General features: G+C 46.9%; 1 protein-coding gene across 2 annotated transcripts in view; it reads right to left on the reverse strand.

Moving 5' to 3' along the window:
- Positions 1 to 24,083, reverse strand: part of USP10 (ubiquitin specific peptidase 10) — a 66,905-nt gene that overhangs the window by 19,785 nt on the left and 23,037 nt on the right. For both annotated transcript variants that reach the window (XM_040329424.1, XM_040329425.1), the window contains exons 4-11: positions 21,872 to 22,909; positions 16,019 to 16,110; positions 15,777 to 15,886; positions 13,281 to 13,336; positions 12,339 to 12,442; positions 12,144 to 12,243; positions 10,169 to 10,355; positions 980 to 1,145 (exon numbers count right to left, since the gene is read on the reverse strand). In XM_040329424.1, the coding sequence (XP_040185358.1) occupies positions 980 to 1,145; positions 10,169 to 10,355; positions 12,144 to 12,243; positions 12,339 to 12,442; positions 13,281 to 13,336; positions 15,777 to 15,886; positions 16,019 to 16,110; positions 21,872 to 22,909 (1,853 nt within the window). The remainder of the gene's footprint in view (positions 1 to 979; positions 1,146 to 10,168; positions 10,356 to 12,143; positions 12,244 to 12,338; positions 12,443 to 13,280; positions 13,337 to 15,776; positions 15,887 to 16,018; positions 16,111 to 21,871; positions 22,910 to 24,083) is intronic.

The following is a 24,083-nucleotide window of genomic DNA, read 5'->3' on the forward strand; positions in this document are numbered from 1 at the left end:
CAGAATCCTGCACCGCTCTCCCAGCCTTTTCATGTCTACCCATCAGGGCTGTCCCTGGAGCTTGCAGTGGCCCACTCAGCCTCTTCGCAGCCACCCATTCAGTTCACGGCGTGACTGGGGGGCAGAGACTAGATGTCAGCTGGCTGGTGAGGAATGTGAAGTGGGAGGGGCTGGAGGAGACCCTATCTCCTGATTTTGGCATAGGTGTCACTGCTGCGGAGACACAGTGAGTACCGTAAGGGGTGGAAGGGACTCAGGGAGCGATAAGTATCCATGGGTTAGGGGTGCAAATTACTTGTCTTTCCTTGGGTGCTGACAACCCGCGCTACAAAAATAATTTTACTGTTAAGGGTCCCCACAACTTGGGAAATTTTATCAAGGGGCCACGGCACTAGAAGGTCGAGAACCACTGCTCTAGAGGCTTACCTGTAGGTGCTTGCGATATATTTGCAATTTCCCAGAGTGACGCCTTCTTCTGCGTCACGCTACTCCGGCCAGTCACAGAGCCGGAGTTTGCGGCCCCATGGAAGAAGAAGAGGGGTGAAGATGGAAGCTCGCTGCTATGGAGGACGACGATGACATCAAAGGCTTTTACTGCAGGTAAGTGTCACATAATGGGCTACTGTGCGCTTTACCTTTGCAGGGAGACAAAAAGTAAACCCCATCAGGGTTTACTTCCTCTTTAATCGGAGGGAGGGAAGGATCGGTTGATCACGTGACCACTGATACCAGCTACAGATTATGAGCAGGGATCTTTGACAGCTCAGTTATTAAACTGGAAGCACGCTCTCAGCACAGAAAGCTCTGGTTGAACGCATACAGTGTGTGCGGCATGTAGGCATTAATGTCCACCCTATTTGTCGCTGCACATATATCTTACACATGGGCAGCAATAGGTCAAGAGCAGATTGACCCACACAACGATGCCAGCACTAGACTGCAGTAGCAGAGGGGTTAATAAAGAGAAGAGCGGACACACCTCTTGTTTGGTTTTGGTGGTGTAGCCCTGGACAGATTCCCGGGCTACGAGGCTTTCCAGTGCGTCTTGGACGGTGCGAATCTTCTCCGACTGGATGTCCAGCTGCAGGGTGAAAAATGGCTGAAGAGTGGCCGACTCCTTGGAGCTTTGCTGGTACACGACAGACCTGGAATAGAGAGGGGGGAGAAAAATGACAGAATTCAGGATCGATAAGTGACCGGCCAATACTAGTCAGGAGGCAATGTAACAAAAAAAGAAACCAAGAGAATTATTTTACCCGGATTTTATATACATTGTAACTAACTTATTGCCTTCAGTGAAAAAAAAAAAAAAAAAAAGTGTATATGTATGTGATATATATATATATATATATATATATATATATATATATATATATATATATATATAACACAATGTTGCAGTACATTTAACCACTTAAGGATCATCCCACGCCTATCTACTGCAGCAGGGCAGGCCTCCTGCACGAAATCATGTACCTGTACGTGATTTCCTGCACAGGGTTTGGGGCGCATGCCACTCCGCTCCAGCTGTGATTGGACACAGCGGGAGCTAATCAGTGGATGCTATGACTGGACCCACCGATCGTTGACAGTAGAGGCAGAACGGCAGTCTGCCTATGTAAACAAGGCAGACCGTCGTTCTATCAGCGAGGAAGATAGAGATCTTGTGTTTCTGCTGAGAAACAATGATCTTTCTTCCTCCAGTTAAGCCATCCCCCACACAGAAAGCACTCCCCAAGAGCACATTTAACCCTTTGATTGCCCCTGTTAACCCCCTTCCCCAGTGTCATTAGTACAGTAAGAGTGCATTTGTTTAGCACTGGTCCCCAAAAAGTGTCAAAAGTGTCAGTAAGGGGTCCAATTTGTCCGCCGCAATCCCGCCAAAAAAAAGAAATCGCTGATCGCCGCCATTACTAGTTAGACGCTATACCTTCTGCACAAACCAATCAATATACACTTATTTGGATTCCCCCCCCCCCCCCAAAAAAAAATATGTAGGCCTAAATTGATGAATCAATTAGATTTTTTACATTTATTGGATATGATTTATAGCAGAAAGTAAAACTTTTTTTTTTTCTTCAAAACTGTCGGTCTTTGCTTATATATGAAAAAATAAAAACACAGGAGATCAAAACACCAAGTGAAAGCTCTATGTGGGGGAAAAATAAATACATACATAAACCGAATTTGGGTACATCGTTGCACGTCAGCGCAATTGTCAGTTAGACCTCTTTCACATTGAGGCGTGGAGCCGCGGTGACGGTATAGCCACGCTATTTGTAGCGCCGCTATACCGGCGTATTTACCGCGATATTCGGGCGCTAGCGGTGAGGTTTTAACCCCCGCTAGCGGCGGAAAAAGGGTTAATACCGCCCACGTTGCGGGCAGTATTACCGCGGTTTCCCATTGATTTCAATGGGAAGGCGCGGTATAGGAGCGGTGAACACACCGTTCCTATACCGCAGTAAAGATGCGGCTAGCAGGACTTTGAGCGCTCCTGCTAGCGCACCGCTTCGGTGTGAAAGCCTTCGGGCTTTCACATTGAACACTACAGGGCATGATTTTTCATGCGGTATAGCAGCGCTATTTTTAGCGCTGTACCGCATGAAAAACGCCTCAATGTGAAAGGGGCCTTAAAGTAACAAAGTACCCTATCGCAAAAAATGGCCTGGTTATAAAAGGGGGGGGGGGGGACCTAAGTGGTTAATGGAGACAAAGGATACAATGTAGCAGTAAAGAAAACGAGAATCTTTACCCAGATCTTATATACAATGTAACCAACCCATTACTTGCAGGGCAAAATAAATTAAACTAACACAACACTGGACGTTTAACCACTTGGTCACATCCAAAGTTCTTTACCCACCTGGTCAGTTACAAAAAGGTTTTACCCCCTTCATGACCAGGCCATTGTTTGTTAGTCAGCACTGCGCTACTTTAACCGGTAAATGCGCGGTCATGCAACACTGTACCCAAAAAATGTATATTTCACCACTGCTGAACTTGCTTCGGTTTCTAACCCCACCTGGAGTCAGTCCACGCAATTTATCCACAAGAAGGGAGTTTTTACAAACAGTGGACACTTCAATTTTTTTTCCCCTGCCTACGTGGAAGATTTTGCGGTTTACAATTTACGACCTGTTCACAGCTTCATACTTTCCAGATGCAATGACTGTACGGGGAAGGAGCCTACGCACAATGGCATCTTTCTTTTCTAGTTGTAGCACCTCCATCTTCCAGGAAGAGAATCCGCAGGACACCCGGGATGAATGGAAGGGAGAGATCGATTCCGGGCCAAGTAAACTTGGGCTAGAAGCTCTCCAATCGGCAGAGAGCAGGAACTAGCTGGCCATCAATGTGCTGCGCTCTGTGCAAGAACAGTTCTGGAAACAAACCCAATTTTTTTTTTTATACTTTTTATTTCTATATTTCTTTTGTCCTGGGATTGCGAGGCAGCCATCTTCTGTTCAGAACACACCAATCAATCAGCCACAACATTATGATCACTGCATATTTTTAGCACTAATCGCTGTATTAAAAGGATAACCAAGACCCCTTTCACACTGGGGCGTTTTTCAGGCGCTTTTGGACTAAAAATAGCGCCTGAAAAACGTCTCCCCTGCCGTCTGCGTGAAAGCCCGAGTGCTTCCACACTGAGGCGATGCTGCTTGCAGGACCTTTTATTTTTTTTATTTTATTTTTTTAACGTCCTGCCGGCGCATCTTTGGAGCGGTGAAGGAGAGGTGTATAACCGCTTCTGCCCAATCGAAATGAATGGGCACAGCTGCCAAAGTGCCTGCAAAGCGATTCAGAAGCAGTATTAACCCCTTCATCGGCTGCTAGTGGGGTTAAAAGCAGCGCTAAAAGTAGCAGTGTTTTACCGCCAATGCCCGCCCCAGTGTGAAAGCAGCCAATGGGTCCCGTTTTCTTTTCTTTTTTTAAACAAAAAACATGTCATACCACCTCTGTGCAGTTGGTTTTGCAAAGAGGCCCGTGCCTCCTCTTCTGGGGTCCCTCAGCTGCGCTCCTGGCACCCCCTCTTCTCGAGTGCCCCTGTCGAAACGCACTCCCTCTGGGCACTCATGTGGGCGCACTCCTGTGTCCTGCTGCTGCGTCCATTGACACAGGCAGCAGGACTCTGCTCCACCCCTGGCTCCCGCATCATTGGATTTGATTAACAGCAGCAGGAGCCAACGGCTGCGCTGCTATCAATCTATCCTATTAGGATGTGAGACACCGGCTGGAATGGGTGTGCTTGTCCCCAGGGTAGGAACAATCAGGCTCAGGTAAGTAAAAGGGGGGCTCTGGTGCGTCACAGGAAGTTTTTCACCTCAATGTATAGAATGCATTGAGCTGAAAAAAAACGCGAGAGTTTACAACCCCTTTAATGTCACTGGTTCCCACAAAGTGTCAAATTGCATGCCATACTATTACAGTCCCGCTACAAGTCCGTCACAGCTCCCGATTCTTGCTCTGTAACGAGGCCAGCGGTAATCGCACCCGCCGGGCACGTGCATCGGCACCTAGTGGCTGAAATGCATAATCACGTTATATTGCGTGATTTTGCGCAGCCGACCTGACGCCGTTAAAACTACGGTGGGCGGTCGGCAAGCGGGAGTTCACCCAAAAATCAACTTTCTGCAGTTAGATCCAGCATACTGCTGACATCTGCATTATGCTGGTCTTTTTTTTTTAATTTTGGTACTTATCGTTATAGCAGTATTTCTTCTATGGCTCAGAGCGGGGATTACTTCCTGGTATAGGCGTTCCCTTCAAGACAAGCAAGTTTATTGACAGCCTTCGATAGCGCGTCACAGCTTCCGAAGATACACGAGTGACGCTCGGCAATTTACGGCGCCTGCGCAGTCAGCTCTACACGGCAGGCGCCGGCGCCATAAACAGCCAAGTGTCACCTCGGCTTTTTAGGTTAGCCGTGACGCGCTATCGAAGGCCGTCAATCAACTTGCTTGCCTTCGGGAACGCCCATTCCCCGAAGGATTCCCCGCTCGGAGCCATAGAAGAAATACTGCTATAACGATAAGTACCAAAATAAATAAAAAAAAGACCAGCATACTGCAGATGTCAGCAGTATGCTGGATCTAACTGCAGAAAGTTGATTTTTGGGTGAACTCCCGCTTTAAACTGATGACATTTTTATTTTATTTTTTTAATTGGATATGTATTTATAGCAAAAAGTAAAAAATATTGTTTTTTTTCAAAATGGTCTCTTGTTTATAGCGTATCAAATGGCACCAAAAGAAAACCTTTTTGGGTGGGGGGGGGGGGGGGAAAACAATTTTGTTTGGGTATGTCGCACGACTGTGCAATTGTCAGTTAAAGCGGCGCAGTGCTGCATCGCCAAAAAAATGGCCTGTCAAAGCGGAGCTCCACCCTAAATTAATACACTGCACTAGCTTCCAATAAATAAGAGGAAACAAGTTCAGTTAAAAAAATTTTTTTTTACATGCCTGTAAACCTCTGTTGCTTGGCAGAATTCCTAATCTGCCTTCTTCCTGGACCGCGGTCCTTCTCCTGTCCAACCTACACTGCACAGACTCCTGGGAAAGGAGTGTCATCATTTCCCAGGAGACTGTGCGCTCCTATGTGCCAAAAAATCGCGGGATTTCAAGAAAGGAAATGACGCGATTAGGGCCGTTTATGTTGTCATGACAAACGGGGCGGGACGTTCCTTCACCGCCGCCCGTTGTCATGACATCGGCACTAACAACCTATGCTACGAGCTTGGCTCTATTGCGCACGCGCGAGATCGCGGTTACCCAGCGTGCCCCTTCACTACGAAAATAAATTAAATAAAAAATGTACTGGGCTTCAGATGCCCACACATAGAATGGCAACGGACACATCAGGAGATGCTGAAAATGAGGCAAGTCTTAGATTACTTTACCGATCGATCAGGGGTCAAAGTTATTAAATCGACCGATCTTGGACAGAAAGAAGTTAACCACTTAAGACCCGGACCTTTATGCAGGTAAAGGACCTGGCCAGTTTTTGCGATTCGGCACTGCGTCGCTTTAACGGACAATTGCGCGGTCGTGCGACCTGGCTCCCAAACAAAACTAGCGTCCTTTTTCCCCCCACAAATAGAGCTTTCTTTTGGTGGTATATATGGTATATCTGCGGTTTTTATTTTTTGCGCTACAAACAAAAATAGAGCGACAATTTTGAAAAAAAAAACTCAATATTTTTTACTTTTTGCTATAATAAATATCCCCAAAAAAGATAAAACTCTTTTTTTCTCAGGTTTAGGCTGATACGTATTCTACCTATTTTTGGTAAAAAAAAAAAAAAATATCGCAAGAAGCGTTTATCGATTGGTTTGCGCAAAATGTATAGCGTTTACAAAATAGGAGATAGTTTTATTGCATTTTTATTAATATTTTTTTTTACTACTAATGGCGGCAATCAGCGATTTTTTCCGTGACCGCGACATTATGGCGGACACGTCGGACAATTTTGACACATTGTTGGGACCACTGTCATTTTCACAGCAAAAAATGCTATATAGATGCATTGTTTACTGTGAAAATGACAATTGCAGGTTGGGAGTTAACCACTAGCGGGCGGTGAAGGGGTTAAGTGTGACCTCATATGTGTTTCTAACTGTAGGGGGGCGGGGCTGTACGCGTGACATCATTGATCGCGTTTCCCTATAACAGGGAACACACGATCAATGACACTGCAACAACGAAGAACAGGGAAGGTGTGTACACACACACACACACACACACACACACACACACACACACACACACCTCTCCCCGTTCTTCAGCTCCGGAGGACCGATCTCAAGACACCGGCGGCTGGGCTTAAAGGGCCAGGTACGTGGCTGTCCCCAGCCGTGCCATTCTGCTGACGTATATCGGCATGAAGGGGTCCTTAAGTGGTTAAACATGTTGCACTTATCCCAGCCAATTAGCCCAAATTAATGTGCTGATCCAAGGACCAAAGCACTGACACTTTCTGCGAGTCTAAAACAAATGTAAGAACATTTCAGATTGTGTAATTAGCATCCTTTACCAGGTTTAGCTCACAGGATTATTTCCAAAAGATCGTCAGCCAAATGACAGAACCCAAAGTGACAAAGTGTCAAAGCAGAAGCCAAAAACCGCCTAGCGGAGGACGATGTACCAACGATGGATGGGGGAACAAGCTGTCCAAACGGTGACCACACAACACAGAGACTAAGCAGTTGTGGTGAAGGAAGTGTATTACATTACACCCCCCCCTTCCACCCCACCCAGCACATGTCCAACAGCATCCTGTAGACTGTTCCCATCTGTGGAAAGTGCTATACTCTGCAAGGAAAGCCCCAGATCACACCTACAGGCCCCACTGCATTGATCGAAATCTGATGGATTTTCAGGGAAGTCACATCAACCTACAAAATTTGGGTGCCGAGACTTCTACACAGGGGACCAGAGTCCAATTACGGCGCTCTGTTCAAAAGCCTGCATATTTTCGATCGTATGGCGGTACATCAGTGCGTATGAAATGGGCAGTTTACATATCTGGAAAGGCGCCATCAATGCTGAACGATATTATACAGGTTTTAGAGTAGCATATGCTCCCATCCAGACGACCTCTTTATCAGGGATGGGCGCGCATATTTCAGCAGAATGCTAAACTGCAGGGCTAGAGCATGGCTTCATAGTAGAAGAGTCCAAGTGCTTAAAGTGGTTGGAAACCCACTTTCGAAAAAAAAAAACAACACACCTGCAAGACAAAAAGGCATAATGACCTAGTATGCGTAGCACACTAGCTCATTATGCAATACAAGCCTGGGATCGAAGCCCCCACTGCCGACATGGCACCGGCCATCGTCACGTAACTCCGGGACGAATTCTGAGCATTGGGGTTTCGGGGCTGTAATTGGCTGGAGCCGCAACGACGTCACTCTCGCACATGCGCGCGGGAGGCGCCAGTAACAGCACAGTCACTAAAAACAACAGCACGTACGTCAGTGTATTTAGGTTTTGTGCTGCCCTAGGTCTGACTAAACTCGTACAGCCCCCAATTTAAATATGGCCCACCCCTTCCTGTCAAGGACACACTTAATTTAAATATGGCCCACCCCTTCCTGTCAAGGACACACTTAATTTAAATATGGCCCACCCCTTCCTGTCAAGGACACACCCTTTCTGTTTAATGCCCGCCCTGAAATTTCAAGTGGGGACACTAGTTCTTAGGGCCTGGGGGGCGCATTGGATTCCCTTAATTTGCATAGATTTTCTCTCACTTCCTGTTTGGCTATGGGGCAGGAAGTGAATGGAAATCTCTGCAATGGGACAGGGATGGTAGAAAATAAACTGACAGGACCTCTAACCCTCCCCTACTCTATACAAAATGAAAAAAAAAAGTGGTGCCTATAGTTCTACTTCAAGCACAAATTTTTGATCATTTTATGCAAAGGACTAAGAAGATATAACCATTTGTGGTCCAGGATGATAGGACAGTCAAAATTAGAAGCAGCTTGCATTACACAGTCTAGCGCAAGCCAGCGCGGGCTCTTTCAATGCTGCCCCCCTGCAAAGTGCTGCCCTAGGCCTTGTAGGCCTAGGCCAGGATACAGCGTTGAAGTACGTGCCATTGCTTCAGTGCGGCACATGCAAATACAGGGGATATCTCCTAAACCGTTCAGATTTAGGAGATATTCAGGGTAGCTACAGGTAAGCCTCATTATAGGCTTACCTGTAGCAAAAAGTGTTGTAAGAGTTTACAACCACTTTAACTGGCCTGCCTGCAGTCCAGACCTTTTCACCAAAATGAAAATATTGGAAAAAGATGCTACACCATGCTAAACATGGACCTGTCCCACTACCGTCGCTAGTGGGGCACTTTTAACCCGTTAGCAGCCGGAAAAGAGTTAGAAGCGTCCGCAAAACGCCACTGCCGAGGCGCTTTGGCAGCGCTGGCCATTGATTTTAATGGCGGGGGCGTTTTTCAGGACGGTGTAACGCCCCAAAGATGCTGCTTGCAGGACTTTTTTTACCCGTCCTACAAGCACACCGCTCCATTGTGGAAGCGCTCTGGCTGTCACGCTGGAGAGGCGTTTATTTAGGCGCTTTACAGACACTATTATTTAGCCCTTTAGTGCCTGAAAAATGCCTCAGTGTGAAAGTAGCCTTACAGTAATGGAGTGGGGCTTCCAGGAAAGCGTTACCATGGGACCTCACTTATGTCACAGTCCTTAAAGCGGTGGTTCACCCTAAAAACGACTTTCCCCTATTACACTGCCCCCCCATTACATAATCGTATTACAATACGATTATGCCTTTAATTTTTTTTTTGCTGCTGTACATACCTGGGTACAGCTATTCACCCATGTCCTCCGGGTTGCGAGTCCCGCGGGAGTGGGCGTTCCTGACGGTGGTGATTGACGTTTTGACTAAAAAACGAGCTCCCCCCGTCGCGTAAGCAGCGTCACGATTGGCGGAAGGAGCCGAACGGCGAGTCGGCGCTATACTGCGCATCGCCGTTCGGCTCCTTTCGCCAGTCGTGACGCAGCTTACGCGACGGGGGGAGCTCGTTTTTTAGTCAAAACGTCAATCACCGCCATGTTAGGAACGCCCACTCCCGCGGGACTCGCAACCCGGAGGACATGGGTGAATAGCTGTACCCAGGTATGTACAGCAGCAAAAAAAAAATTAAAGGCATAATCGTATTGTAATGCGGGGGGGGCAGTGTAATAGGGGAAAGTCGTTTTTAGGGTGAACCACCGCTTTAATTACCTGGGGAGGGGGCAGTGCTGCCATTGGACACTGACGTAGAGCCTGAATGAACTCTTGCGGTATGGAAGCAGCATGGCTGGGAGAATATAACTTACTAGGGAGGCCGAAGGGGAAATACGAATACATTTTGCACTAAATGGGCAGAGTGACATAAAAAAAAGGTACATGGTGCCAGTGTAAATGCCGGGCACTGAAGGACTTCTACATTAACCAGCAAGTTCATCAAAATATTAAACAATACACTTTGCTTTTGTGATAACATGAAAACACATCAAATAAGCTTCTTAGGGAAGGAAAGGGCCACACCTGAGGTCCCAAAAGTAAAGTAAGCAGCTGCCCACTACTGAGCCAGAAAGTAATTTAACCCCCTGGCCTCCACCCAAAGCTGGGAACTTCTAGGGCCGGAGCATTACACTCACCTCATGTGTCCTCCAAAGACATCCGTAATGGGAGTCTGGACAAAGTCAGCTTGTCTGGTCACTGAACTCTTGTTACGTGGTCCCACCTGCTCCCACTCCTCATCGCTGCCTTCTCCTTGGTCTCCGTGATTCACCACCTCCTCCTCCTGCAATGGCTGTGACTCAGGACCATTTGATACGGATATTTCTTTTATAGGAAAGAAAGAAAAAGAAATCGCATATAAATCACAGAATAAACCGATCTTCCAAGATATCAAACCACAACTGCAGCCAAGATATTTTTTTTTTTTTCCAAGTGGACGTCAACCCTTCCCTTCGGTCTTGCACAGTTGTACCGACTCCTCTCCTGGACTGAAATGGCTTACTCCAATTTCACGGCACACTGTGAGCTTCTCACCATGTGCAATAGAAGCTGCAGCAAGTCAGAGCCCCGCCTCATTTCGCTGGTGTGAACTGGCACTCAAGTAAATAAATCTAAAACCAATCACTAAAATGTCATATATGCTTCAACATGTTAATGTCACTTTTAAGTTGGGTAGGTTTAAAACACATGCATGTTTTTTTTTATATATACTATATATACTTGAGTAAAAACCGACCCGAATATAAGCCCAGGCACCCAATTTTACCACAAAAAAAAATAAAAAATGGGAAAACGTATTGACTCGAGTATAAGCCTAGGGTGTCCATCTGCATGCCTCACTGTGTCCATGACTAGACTGACGTTTAACATGGGAGTCTATGGAAGGGGTGCCCAGCTTTGGAAAAAAAATAAAATAAATTTTAACATTAGACCAAGCATAGTAAGGGCATTTACTTTCGGTAGGTCTTTTTTTGTTTTTCTCCATACATACCTTTATATTCTGATTTGGTCCAGGGCTTCCGCGTTCTGATGACTCCGGGACTGGGCGTTCCTAGCCTTCGGTTCGATGATTGACGGCTTGTGAAACAGGTCCCTTGTCGCACAACGCGCGTCACCAGATTTCCGGAAATAGCCGAGCTGCGAGTCGGCACTATACGGCGCCTGCGCAGTCAGCTCTACACGGCGGGCGCAGGCGCCGTATAGTGCCGACTCGCAGCTCGGCTATTTCCGAAAATCTGGTGACGCGCGTTGTGCGACAGGGGACCTGTTTCACAAGCCGTCACTCATCGAACCGAAGCATAGGAACACCCAGTCCTGCAGTCATCGGAACCCGGAAGCCCTGTAAGGGAAAAAAAAAAAAAAAAAAAAGGACCTGCCAAAAGTAAATGCCCTTACTATGCTTAGTATGCTAAATGTAATGTTAAAAATTTTTTTTTTTTGGGTGAACCCATGCTTTAAAGAGGAGAAATTGGGGCTATATGTGTGCCAAGTTCCGGGTCCCCAAATTCACCGGAGAAATTATCGTTTAACATGGGAGTCTATGAAAGGGGTGCCCAGGTTTTATAAAAAAAAAAAAAAAAAAAAAAAAAACGGTGCTCCCCGGCCGTAGGTTCTCTGGACAACAAACTTTGCAGACTTGTAGAGGAAGAGTGGGGCTGCATGTGTGCCAAGTTGAGGTACAGGGGACCTACGGCCAGCACCGGGTCCCCAAAGTCCGGGAGATCAGGCGCAAAAAAAGTGACTCGTGTATAAGCCAAAGGGGGCATTTTCAGCACAAAACAAATGTGCTGAAAAACTCGGCTTATACTTGAGTATGTACGGTATAGTTTTTTTCTGATCTCTTGCATGACTGCGGTCACAGAAACAGGAAGTGAAATAAAATACAATGCTCCAATAATTGCCCAATATTTCAGTCAAAGGAAACCGGTATACACCTGATATAACAGGGCAAAAGCTTGGCGCTAAATGGGGATGATGCCGTATTCAGTCTATTCAATACTAGAAAGGGTTGTTGTTGGAATTGCAAAAAGATAGAAATATTGCAACAAGCCAGAACCAAGTGTGGCGTAACCAGAAGAGACACTGAATAATAAAACATATAAAGAGCCGTACTGTCATTTTGTGGGTAGAGCAGTTTCTTTAGTGACAACATCTCTTCATGCAATCCATTCAAAACAAAGCCGAGATACTCCTCTGCGTCCTCCTGGCGTCCCTGAAAGCAAAAACACGCCATTTGTTACAAACATGGTCATTAATGAGGTTTCTTTGGTCCGATATAAGGATTTAAAATCGATGGTCAGCCATTACCTTCTCGGAGAGAGTAGACTTCGAAACGGTCAGCAAGCGGTAGATGTATGTGGGTTCAAAAGGTGCCCCCGGGCGGATGTCTCGCATGACTTTATCACCGGGAACTGCCAACAAGAGAAGAGATATAACTGATCTGACGGATTGGTAGCCATATTCATAGAAAAGGTTTGGGACTGTACAGGATAACCCTTCAATGACAGGAAGGGAGTTACAACTAAAAGGAATATGCGTCAGACACCAAGACCCCTTTCACACTGGGGCGTTTTTGAGGTGCTTTAGCGTTAAAAAAAAGCACTGGTAAAGCGCCTGAAAGAAGCTGCATCTGCAATCCCACTGTAAAAGCCTGAGTGCTTTCACACTGAGGTGCTGCGCTGGCAGGGCGTCAAAAAAAAAAAAAAAACCCTGCAAGCAGCTTCTTTGCAGTGCTTTAGGAGCGTTGAATGCGCTGCTCCTAAAACCCCCCTTCCCATTGAGGGAGCTTTTTTAACACCAAAGCGCCTGAAAAACGCCCCAGTGTGAAAGGGCTCTTAAGGAGTCGTAAAGACAGAAGGTTTTTTATCTTAATGCCCCCCCCCCCCAATACTTACCTGAGCCCAATCTCTCCAGCAATGTCCATGAGTGTCTAAGCCGTGCATGACACTCTTGCTGATTGGCTGAGACACAGCAGCAGCGCTATTTGCTTTTGTCAAAGTCAGCCAGCAGATCAGGGGCAAGAGGGGGCAGGGCCAGGGCTCCGTGTCTGAATGGATACACAATCTGACTTGGCTTGGGTGCCCCCATAGAGACCGGCTGGCTGAGGTGGCACTCGATACAAAAAAAAAAAGCGCCAATAAAAATCGATACGCTCAGGTGTGAACGGAGCCTTGGCGAGTTCATTTTACTACAGTGCACAAGGCCCAATAACAGAGGAGGTGTCGTGTTAATTATGACAAATGAACATACCTTGCTTAGCCTTAGGAAGAACTGGCATGTTCGTGAATTCATTCATCAGTCTCACACTGAAAGAAACAATAAGGATCTGTATTAGACAAAACGCGCTCCTCCCCTCCAGCTTTTCCCCATTGCGGTGAAATAGAAGTTATGTATGTGCAACAAGAAAAGAACACATTTTACTGTGAAGTGCTTCACTACAGGCCAGCGACATCATGGGGAATGCAGCCTATCCAAATCACTACAGACGGGTGACATCACCGGAAATGTAGCCTAGAATCACTAGGGATAGGCGACATTACGGAGAATACAGCCTATCCACTCACTAGAGACTGGTGACAACACAGCCTATCCACTCACTAGAGACCGGCGACATTACTGAGAATGCAGCCTATCCATTCACTAGAGACCGGTGACAACACAGCCTATCCACTCACTAGAGACTGGTGACAACACAGCCTATCCACTCACTAGAGATCGGTGACATCACTGAGAATGCAGCCTATCCACTCACTAGAGACTGGTGACATCACTGAGAATGCAGCCTATCCACTCAGAGACCGGCGACATTACTGAGAATGCAGCCTATCCATTCACTAGAGACCGGTGACAACACAGCCTATCCACTCACTAGAGACCGGTGACATTACTGAGAATACAGCCTATCCACTCACTAGAGACTGGTGACATCACTGATAATGCAGCCTATCCATTCATTAGACTGGTGACATCACCGAGAAAGCAGCCTATCCCTTCACCTGAAGATCTGACAATGTCACAGGTCAAGCTGTCACTCAGCTGGAGGGGTCAGACTAACATTGAGAGACTGTGGCTTTCACAGAGAGCAGCATTCCTTCTCCGATGCCTGCAGCCTAGGGGTGGTAAGCTTCACCTGGTGCTGTGGCCCACTTATTCATTAAAGTGGATGTAAACACTCCATACACCCAGTGAAGTGAACAGCCTCAGATGATACACAGGAATGAAACAAATTCTGACTACATAAGTTTTACATTTATATCTGCTGTCTTCACATTTATATACCGTTTAGAAAGTTCAAATCGTGTCAGGAGATTTTCTCTTCCTGGTTAACACAGAGTGTGCTGTCTGGGCATACAGCCAAGGTAACCAACATTGCTGATTGGAGGAAAGGCGGGCACACACCCCCTCCTATCATAGGCAGAGACTCTCAGAGGCGTTTTGTAACAGGGCCAGCTCCCTGCAAATCTATTTTAGCAACCTCCCCAGACGGAAAGATTCAGGCTGCTTTTATATAAAAACTTTGAGAATTTGTCAGGAGTCATCAGGCTGATAACAGAGGAACTGTTCAGAAGAGAGCTACGGGACTTGGCTCATTAACCACTTAAGCCCCGGACCAATATGCTGCTAAATGCCCAAAGGCGTTTTTACAATTCGGCACTGCGTCGCTTTAACAGACAATTGCGCGCTCGTGCGACGTGGCTCCCAAACAAAATTGGCGTCCTTTTTTCCCCCCACAAATAGAGCTTTATTTTGGTGGTATTTGATCACCTCTGCGGTTTTTATTTTTTGCGCTATAAACAAAAATAGAGCGACAATTTTGAAAAAAATTCAATTTTTTTTTACTTTTTGCTGTAATAAATATCCCCCAAAAACATTAAAAAAAAAATGTTTCCTCAGTTTAGGCCGATACGTATTCTTCTACCTATTTTTGGTAAAAAAATAAATAAAATAAAAAATCGCAATAAGCGTTTATCGGTTGGTTTGCGCAAAATTTATAGTGTTTACAAAATAGGGGATAGTTTTATTGCATTTTTTTTTTTTTACTACTATTGGCGGCGATCAGCGATTTTTTTCGTGACTGCGACATTATGGCGGACACTTCGGACAATTTTGACACATTTTTGGGACCATTGTCATTTTCACAGCAAAAAATGCATTTAAATTGCATTGTTTATTGTGAAAATTACAGTTACAGTTTGGGAGTTAACCACAAGGGGCGCTGAAGGAGTTAGGGTTCACCTAGTGCGTGTGGCTGTAGGTCTGACGTCATCGATCGAGTCTCCCTATAAAAGGGATCACTCGATCAATGCAGCCGCCACAGTGAAGAACGGGGAAGCCGTGTTTACATACCGCTCTCCCCGTTCTTCAGCGCCGGGGAGCGATCGCGACTATAAACGAATAGCCGCGCCGTCGTCCTGGATCGCTCCCCGCGGGAATCCGACCGCCGCATGTAGCGGGGATGGGGGCATTGGGGCCGATCAGACCCCCCACCCGCTAGAAGGCAAGGACGTACCTGTACGCCCATGTGCCTGTCCGTGCCATTCTGTGGATGTACATATACATGCGGCGGTCGGGAAGTGGTTAAAGAGAGATAACGAAATACTGCAGATATATGTGCCCAGCTCAAATGTCATGAAATCGGGTTTACATCCACTTTAAGAGACAGTTTGACATCCTCCACTAAAATCCAGACCATGTGCTGAGAATTCAAGTAGGCTATAACATACATTTGGCATGTTGTATACTTACAAGCTGTCAATCATTGGCGTTGATGTACACGGCCTGTCGAGTTTGGTGTACATTGGAATGCACTTCATAAGATGATACATCGGGGGACAAGCCACCAGAGCCTGCAGGGTCTAAGGAAGGGGTGTTAAGGAATAAAACTCATGCACAGTAACAACCACATATACACAATCATTCAACCATGTACTCGGATTGGGTGTGATGATGCAAGCCAACGCCAGGTTGGCATTTAATAATAAGGATACAGCATTAATATAACACCAGTTGCCTTTGTTGACGAGTCCTCTGGGCTGTAATGATACCGGTTTGTGGACAAGCTTCACATTCTCCAACACCTCTGCAAATAAAACCAAAATGTCAACACTAAGGAATTAAAAAAAACACAATTAATGAAAACCTGATCACCTATATGAGCTTAATGGACATCCTAATGCAAAATCATGCCATCAATATGGAGCTGTCCCCAGCCCCCAATGGCCATCAATATGGGGTTGTCCCCAGCCCCCAATGGCCATCAATATGGGGTTGTCCCCAGCCCCCGATGGCCATCAATATGGGGTTGTCCCCAGCCCACAATGGCCATCAATATGGGGTTGTCCCCAGCCCACAATGGCCATCAATATGGGGTTGTCCCCAGCCCACAATGGCCATCAATATGGGGTTGTCCCCAGCCCCCGATGGCCATCAATATGGGGTTGTCCCCAGCCCCCGATGGCCATCAATATGGCGTTGTCCCCAGCCCCCGATGGCCATCAATATGGCGTTGTCCCCAGCCCCCGATGGCCATCAATATGGCGTTGTTCCCAGCCCCCGATGGCCATCAATATGGCGTTGTCCCCAGCCCCCGATGGCCATCAATATGGCGTTGTCCCCAGCCCCCGATGGCCATCAATATGGCATTGTCCCCAGCCCACAATTGCCATCAATATGGGGTTGTCCCCAGCCCACAATGACCATCAATATGGGGTTGTCCCCAGCCCACAATGACCATCAATATGGGGTTGTCCCCAGCCCACAATGGCCATCAATATGGAGTTGTCCCCAGCCCACAATGGCCATCAATATGGGGTTGTCCCCAGACCCAGTGGCCATCAATATGGGGTTGTCCCCAGCCCCCAATATGGGGTTGTCCCCAGCCCACAATGGCCATCAATATGGAGTTGTCCCCAGCCCACAATGGCCATCAATATGGGGTTGTCCCCAGCCCACAATGACCATCAATATGGGGCTGTCCCCTGCCCACAATGACCATCAATATGGGGCTGTCCCCAGCCGCCAATGGCCAATCAATATGGGGTTGCCCTCTTTGTTGCTATAAACATCCTTCACTCTTCTGGGAAGACTTTTCACCAGATATTGGGGTCTTTGGAAATTTGTGCCCATTTGTGAGGTCAGATAAGACCACCTGGCTCACAATAGGTGTTCCACTTAATCTCAAAGGTGTTCAGTAGGGTTGAGGTCAGGACCACACCACTTGTCAGGGCCACTTCCACACCAGACTGGCATCAGGCTCATGATCCACAGATTGGAGACCACTGCTCTGGAAGAAGGCATTCCCCATAGCGAGGACAGGCAGAGCCTGCATTGTATTGGTGGCAGTACACGTATCTCACAGGCTCCACTATAAAAAGGCAGACTGAATTATAATCAGAGATGGCCCTCAGATGTTACATGCAACATTTCTGTGCCCGATGAGGTCATGTACATTGTAGTATCATATACAGAAGATTTTTAATACCAACAAAGTGCCACAAAATGTACATCAGCTTTTCACAACCATTTTTAACAAGAGAAACCCTTGAAAATATCCTTCGGGACTCATCCTGCTTATACCTGCTGTGTATAGACCTCATTGAACATTGGTGCCGTGGTCCAGGGGGAAGAATGCTCCTTAAAGCGGGGTTCACCCTAAAAACTATTTTCCAACATTACATTGACATGACTCTCGACGTTTTGTTTTTTTGCTGTACATACCTTCGTACAGCCATTTTCTTCCCTAGCTTCCGCGAATCCCGCGGGAGTGGGATTCACTTGACAAAAACTACCTCCTCCCGTCGCATAAGGAGCGTCACGAGTTGCCGAAAGAAGCCGAACGGCGGTGCGCAGGCGCCGTATAGCGCTGACTCGCCGTTCGGCAACTCGTGACGCTCCTTATGCGACGGTGGGAGGGGGAGGTAGTTTTTGTCATCGAGTCAATCACCTGCTGGATAGGAACGCCCACTCCCGCGGGATTCACTACCCGGAAGCCAGGGAGGAAAATAGCTGTACTAGGTATGTACAGCAAAAAAAAAAAGAAAAAGAGGCATACAGTCATTGTCGAGAGTAGTGTCAATGTAATGTTAGAAAATAGTTTTTAGGGTGAACCCCCGCTTTAAGCCTCGTACACACAATCAGATTTTCCAATGGGAATTGTGTGTTGATAGCCTGTTGGTGGAAAATCCGAACGTTTGTACGATCAATCGGACAATTGTTATATTTTCCACGGACAAATTTTGGATGGCAGGCTTTAAAATTTTCCGTGGACAATGGACTGTTGTCAGATTTTCCAATCATGTGCACAAAAGTCTGTCTGCGAAAAATCCGATCGTGTGTACGAGGCTTAACACTTGTAGTCCGAGGGAAAAAATACCCTTCTTACAGATACCCCAAAAAATCATTAGTGTTATTCAAGGAGGTAGAAATTGCTTTCAGCTCAAGGAAACCCCAGCAACCTATAGAGCAGTGATCATCAACCCTGTCCTCAGGGCCCACTAACAGGCCAGATTTTATGTATTACCTTGGGGAGATGCAGACTAGAATACTGCAATCACTGAGAAGCAAATGATATCACCTGTGATGTATTTCAGTTATCTTGCAAACCTGGCCTGCTAGTGGGCCCTGAGGACAGGGGTGATGACCACTGCTCTAGAGGAACCCTGGTTGAGCATGGCTGCTGTATATTATGACCCTCAAAGGGTTCAAGTTTATAAACCTTTCATGTACCCTTCCTGTGTCAGTAGCAAAGACCTAAAAACTAGTGGATCGCAATGGTGCAGCGGTATGTGCTTCAGTGATTTCCAGCTACTAGAAGCATTGGCCAGGTACGATATATAGCCATGAATCATTGGCTAGGACCTGCTGACAAAGTTGTGCTGTATCGAATGACAGCACAGATCCGGTGGGGGGTGTGCACATCCTATACCTGGAAATGCTGGATCACATACACAGCGGAGCAGTACATATACATGGGACTGTCCACAAGTAGTTAGGGAAGCTTCCCTTAAAATTATCAGAAGGTACATAATGATTCTAGTTGTCTGACTGTCAGAAATATGAGGGGACAGAGAAATACGTAAATTGCAGTACACCTAGGGACCGTTTACAAGTGCGGCACTCTTGCTCCCCCCAGCAGAGCAGCAGCTCTCATGCATTTAGCAGGGATTTGCAATTAAAATACAGCTCTCCAATCGTTTAGCTTTTGCTTCCAGCGCACCCCCCATTTACTTGCATTACTAGTGTTTACCTGTCAAACACAACATGCTGGATCATTTTTTCAGCGACACAAAGTTAAGCAAACCATTGCAGCATGCACCCAGCACCATCTAGTGGTCAAATACAAAATTGCTGCCAAATTTGCAGATGGCTTAAAGCGGAGGTTCACCCCAAAAAACAAGTGGGCGTTCCTGTGCAGTACCGCAATGTCATCTGGGACTTCGCCCAGATGATTGACGTGCCTGAGAAAAAACTCCCACCGGCGGATAAGGCGCGTCACGACTTTCCGAAAGTGGCCGAACTGCGAGTCGGCTCCTAGTCGGTGCGCAGGCACCGTATAGAGCCGACTCGCGGTTCGGCTACTTTCGGAAAGTCGTGACGCGCCCAATCCGCCGGGGGGGTGCGGGGTTCTCAGGCACGTCAATCATATGGGCGAAGTCCCAGATGACATTGCGGCATTGCAAAGGAACGCCCAGTCACGCGGGAGTGTGTACCCGGAAGCCGGGAGGAAAATACAGATAAAACCGTATGTACACTCCACAAGAAAAAACAAAACAAAACGGGCATACTGTACATGTTTGAGGTATACTGAATGTAATGTTATATACTTGTTTTTTGGGTGAACCTCCGCTTTAAATAATTGCACACACAAAAAAAATCAAGTATATGAAATGGTTGCTTGGGTATTTCTTTTCCATGAATGAGTTTCATTTGCTTACAATGTGCCTGAATCCGATTGACTACTTCAGTGAGTCAATTCTCTTTGCAGTCTTACCCCCTTGCATGCCATAGCGTTCTTCTCTTCTGGGTGTGTCCAATTACTGTCTATGCTGGTCCAGCTCCTTTACCCCTTTTTTCACCTCCCTAACCTTTATATTAGGGGTCTTCAAACTATGGCCCTCCAGTTGTTCAAGAACTATAATTCCCATCATGCCTAGTCATGTCTGTGAATGTCAGTATGTTACAATGCCTCATGGGATGTGTAGTTCTACAACAGCTGGAGGGCCGTAGTTTGAGGATCCCTGCTTTATATAGATGCTAGGGGAGGAGCAAAGAGGAACAGTGCAACGGGTCACCCGTGTGACAGCTCCGAGTCTGCCTATAGCAAATTCAAGATGGCGGGAACCCAGCAACAGTCTCAGAGCTTTAGGATGTTTACAAGAGAGACCTTTACATGTAAATAGGTCTAAAACATGTTGCATGCATATATAAATCTAAAGAGAATATCGTTGTTTAAATCTGGTGCAGGAGGGAGCATCTTCATGCAAGGTTTGGAGTCCTTCACAGTGACAAGGACACAGCATTACTTGCACAGGTCATTTTGTACCTGCAATACCATATCCTGGAGTATAGTACAAGACACAGACTTTGGTGTTCGTAGACCTTGAGTTATAGGTTTGTACCTTCAGGTGACTGAACACTGGCAAAGCTTGAAGGACATACCCCCCTAGCAATCCCCCCTAAATAACCTTACACACTCCGCCAGACTGCAGTTGTTTAGCAACAGTGCAGAGAAGAGAGCAGAGGGCGCCTCCATCTGAGTGTAAACCAGCAAACTTTATAAAATTAGAGCTGCACGATCAATCGCTAATAATCGTGATCTTGATTCAACCCCCCCTCAAGATCTTAGAGGTCGACAGATACATCGGTCGATATTTGGAAATCGGCATAGCCCATCGACCCAAAAGTGTTCCTCCCCACACTCCATTGCCTGAGTGTGTGAAACGGACATGCAGAGAGGAGAGCTGTCAGAGTTCAGTGTTGATGTCGGGGGTGGGCGGGACCCAGTAGCTATCAAACACAAGCCAATGGGATGGAATCTGGGCGGGCAGCTACATGTATGTGGCTTGCTCCCTTTCTTAAGTAGACCAATCATTGGCTGGTGTTTGATAGCTGCTGGGTCCCACCCACCCCAACATCACCACTGAATTAAGACACATTTGTATCTTTTAGAGATCAGAGGAATGAACTTCCATCTGTAAATGAGGGCAGTTTAACCACTGACCAAGCTTTTTTCTGACACTTGTTGCACACACACATATATATATATATATATTTTTTTTTTTAACTATCAAAATAGATATACATTACCATTTACCACCAAATGAAAGCCCAATCTGTCCTGAAAAAAAATCACAGTATAATCCACCTGGATGCACAAAGTATTTGCGATGATATGTACGGCGTTACTAAGGATGAGTTCCAGCGTGTTCGCATAGTACACGTGCAGAGCGCGCCAGGAAGTCTGCACGGCGCTAATCACAGCCAGAGAGACATTTTCCTATCTCTGCAGCCGAGCATCGGGAAAGGTCTCCCTGGCTGTGATTAGCACAGCGCCATGCAGACTTCCTGGCGGGCTCTGCATGTGTACTATGCGAACACGCTGGAGCTCATCCTTATTACTAACATGTCAAAGTTGCAAAATTGTGCTCAGGCATTTAGATCTGGTTTACCCTTCGGGGCAAAGGGGTTAAAAGGTATAGGGGCCAGTGGCTAGAACTACAGCAAGTGGCGGGGGGGGGGGCTGTAAAGAATCAGAGGAACTGGCAAGTATTAGTAGAAGGTGCATAATTAAAGTGAACACAAAACCGCTTCCTTCTGCCCCAAAACAAGCACACATATTATACCTGCAATCTTTATGGCTAGAGAGTCCTCTGACACGGGAACAGGGCCCTCCTTCTCCTCAACCTGTTTCTCAGCAGCCTGAGGAGTTGTGGCGGGAGGGGAATACTTAGTCTCAACGTAGGCCACCTGCGGAGAAGTGGAGGGCTTAGAATTATGGAAAAGACTAGCCCAAGACTTCGCTGGTGGGTTTGCAGAGGAGGAGGGCGCTGAAGCCTGGCTGATAGGCTGAGGGAGCGACGTGTCCTCCAGCTTGGCTGGCTCAGAGACGGAGGTGGCCTCTGGGTGACAGTCCACCCCGTTAGAGGCGGGCACATCCTCCGTGGTTTCAAGTGTCTGTCCATTGGTAACTCCAAGGTTTTCAGTAGTATCAGGGGCAGCCTGAGGCTGCTCCACAGCTGTCCTTACTGGGCTCTCCCTCCCGGTGTCCGGGGGGGTGCAGGGTGGCTGTGAGAGGGTAACACTGCATGTCTCAGGCTGTCCAGCAGTCCTATCATTGTCTAGTGCACTAGGAAGAGAAGGAGCCTCGTCACTGGCGGTCTCACTATTATAGTCCACAGAAGGATCTGGGCTGTAACAAGTCCTAGGAGAGGCCGACGACATTGGTATGTCATCTGCAGACTCTGCATCGTCGGTGCCTATACTGTTAAATCCCCCCGCACCGTCGTGCCCGTTAACTAGGGTCTCTGAGTGGGCGCCACCGTCGTCGTCAGCAGCGACCCCTTCCAAGTAATTGTAGTATCCAGGAGGTCTTTTTTTCTTCTTCTTGCGCTCTCTCTGGCCCAACCCAGAGGTGCCGTCGCTGTCCGCATTGCCGCTTCCGTCTGGGAGGGCAGATTCTGAGTACTGGTCGTCGATGCCATCGTAGTTGTCGGCTTGGAGGATGTCGTCGGGGGTCTTCTGTGCTGGACTGCAGACGAGGATGAACTCCGGGGCCTGTGGGTTCAAGGTGCTGGAAATACTGTAGTCGGAATTGTTGATGAGGCCAGCGTCCGGGTCGATCACTTCACTGACGCCGAATTCGATGCGCTGGTATTCGTCACCTGCAAGACAATAGCAAGGATTTGTCAGATCGTACAACAGGCAGTACAGTCAGCATGCTTGGCAAGATAGAATTAGCCAAAATGTTTTATATATCCCTGAGATGAGAGCTGGTGACCGTCAGTCACTGCTCTCTGCTCTGCCCCCACCCCCATTGCTCACTGGATTGCCCAGCTGTGGAAGGGGCAGGAGTGGCCGGCTCAGGCCTTCTGTAATAAATAAAACAATGTCGTCTTTGTACTGAAAAGTTTGAAGACCCCTGGGCTACAAGATTGCTATGCTCTGATAACTAACAGTTATCCATTAGCCACTTAAGGACCGCCTCCTGCACATATACGTCGGCAGAATGGCACGGCTGGGCACAAGCAGATACTGGTACGTCCTCTTTAAGTGCCCAGCCGCGGGCGCGCACCCGCGACCCGGTCCGAAGCTCAGTGACCGCGGGACCCGATCGCCGCTGGAGTCCCGCGATCGGTCCCCGGAGCTGAAGAACGGGGAGAGCTGTATGTAAACACCTTCGCCGTTCTTCACTGTGGCGCCGTCATCGATCGTGTGTTCCCTTATATAGGGAACCACAATCAATGACATCACACCTGCAGCCACACCCCCCTACAGTTAGAAACACCCTTGTGGTTAACTCCCAAACTGCAATTGTCATTTTCACAGTAAACAATGCATTTTTTGCTGTGACAATGACAACGGTCCAAAAAATGTGTCAAAATTGTCCGAAGTGTCCGCCATAATGTCGCAGTCACGAAAAGAAAAAAAACGCTGATCGCCGCCATTAGTAGTAAAATAAAAAAATATTAATAAAAATGCAATAAAACTATCCCCTGTTTTTTAAACGCTATAAATTTGGCGCAAACCAACCGATAAACGCTTATTGCGATTTTTTTTACCAAAAATGGGTAGAAGAATACGTATCGGCCTAAACTGAGGGAAATTTTATTTTATTTTTTATATATTTTTGGGGGATATTTATTATAGCAAAAAGTAAAAAATATAGCATTTTTTTCAAAATTGTCGCTCTATTTTTGTTTATAGCGCAAAAACTAAAAACCGCAGAGGTGATCAAATACCACCAAAAGAAAGCTCCATTTGTAAAAAAAAAAAAAAAAAAAAAAAAAAAAAGAACGCCAATTTTGTTTGGGAGCCACGTCGCACGACCGCGCAATT

This window comes from Rana temporaria, chromosome 11 (assembly GCF_905171775.1).
Source record: "Rana temporaria chromosome 11, aRanTem1.1, whole genome shotgun sequence".
Classification (NCBI taxonomy): domain Eukaryota; kingdom Metazoa; phylum Chordata; class Amphibia; order Anura; family Ranidae; genus Rana; species Rana temporaria.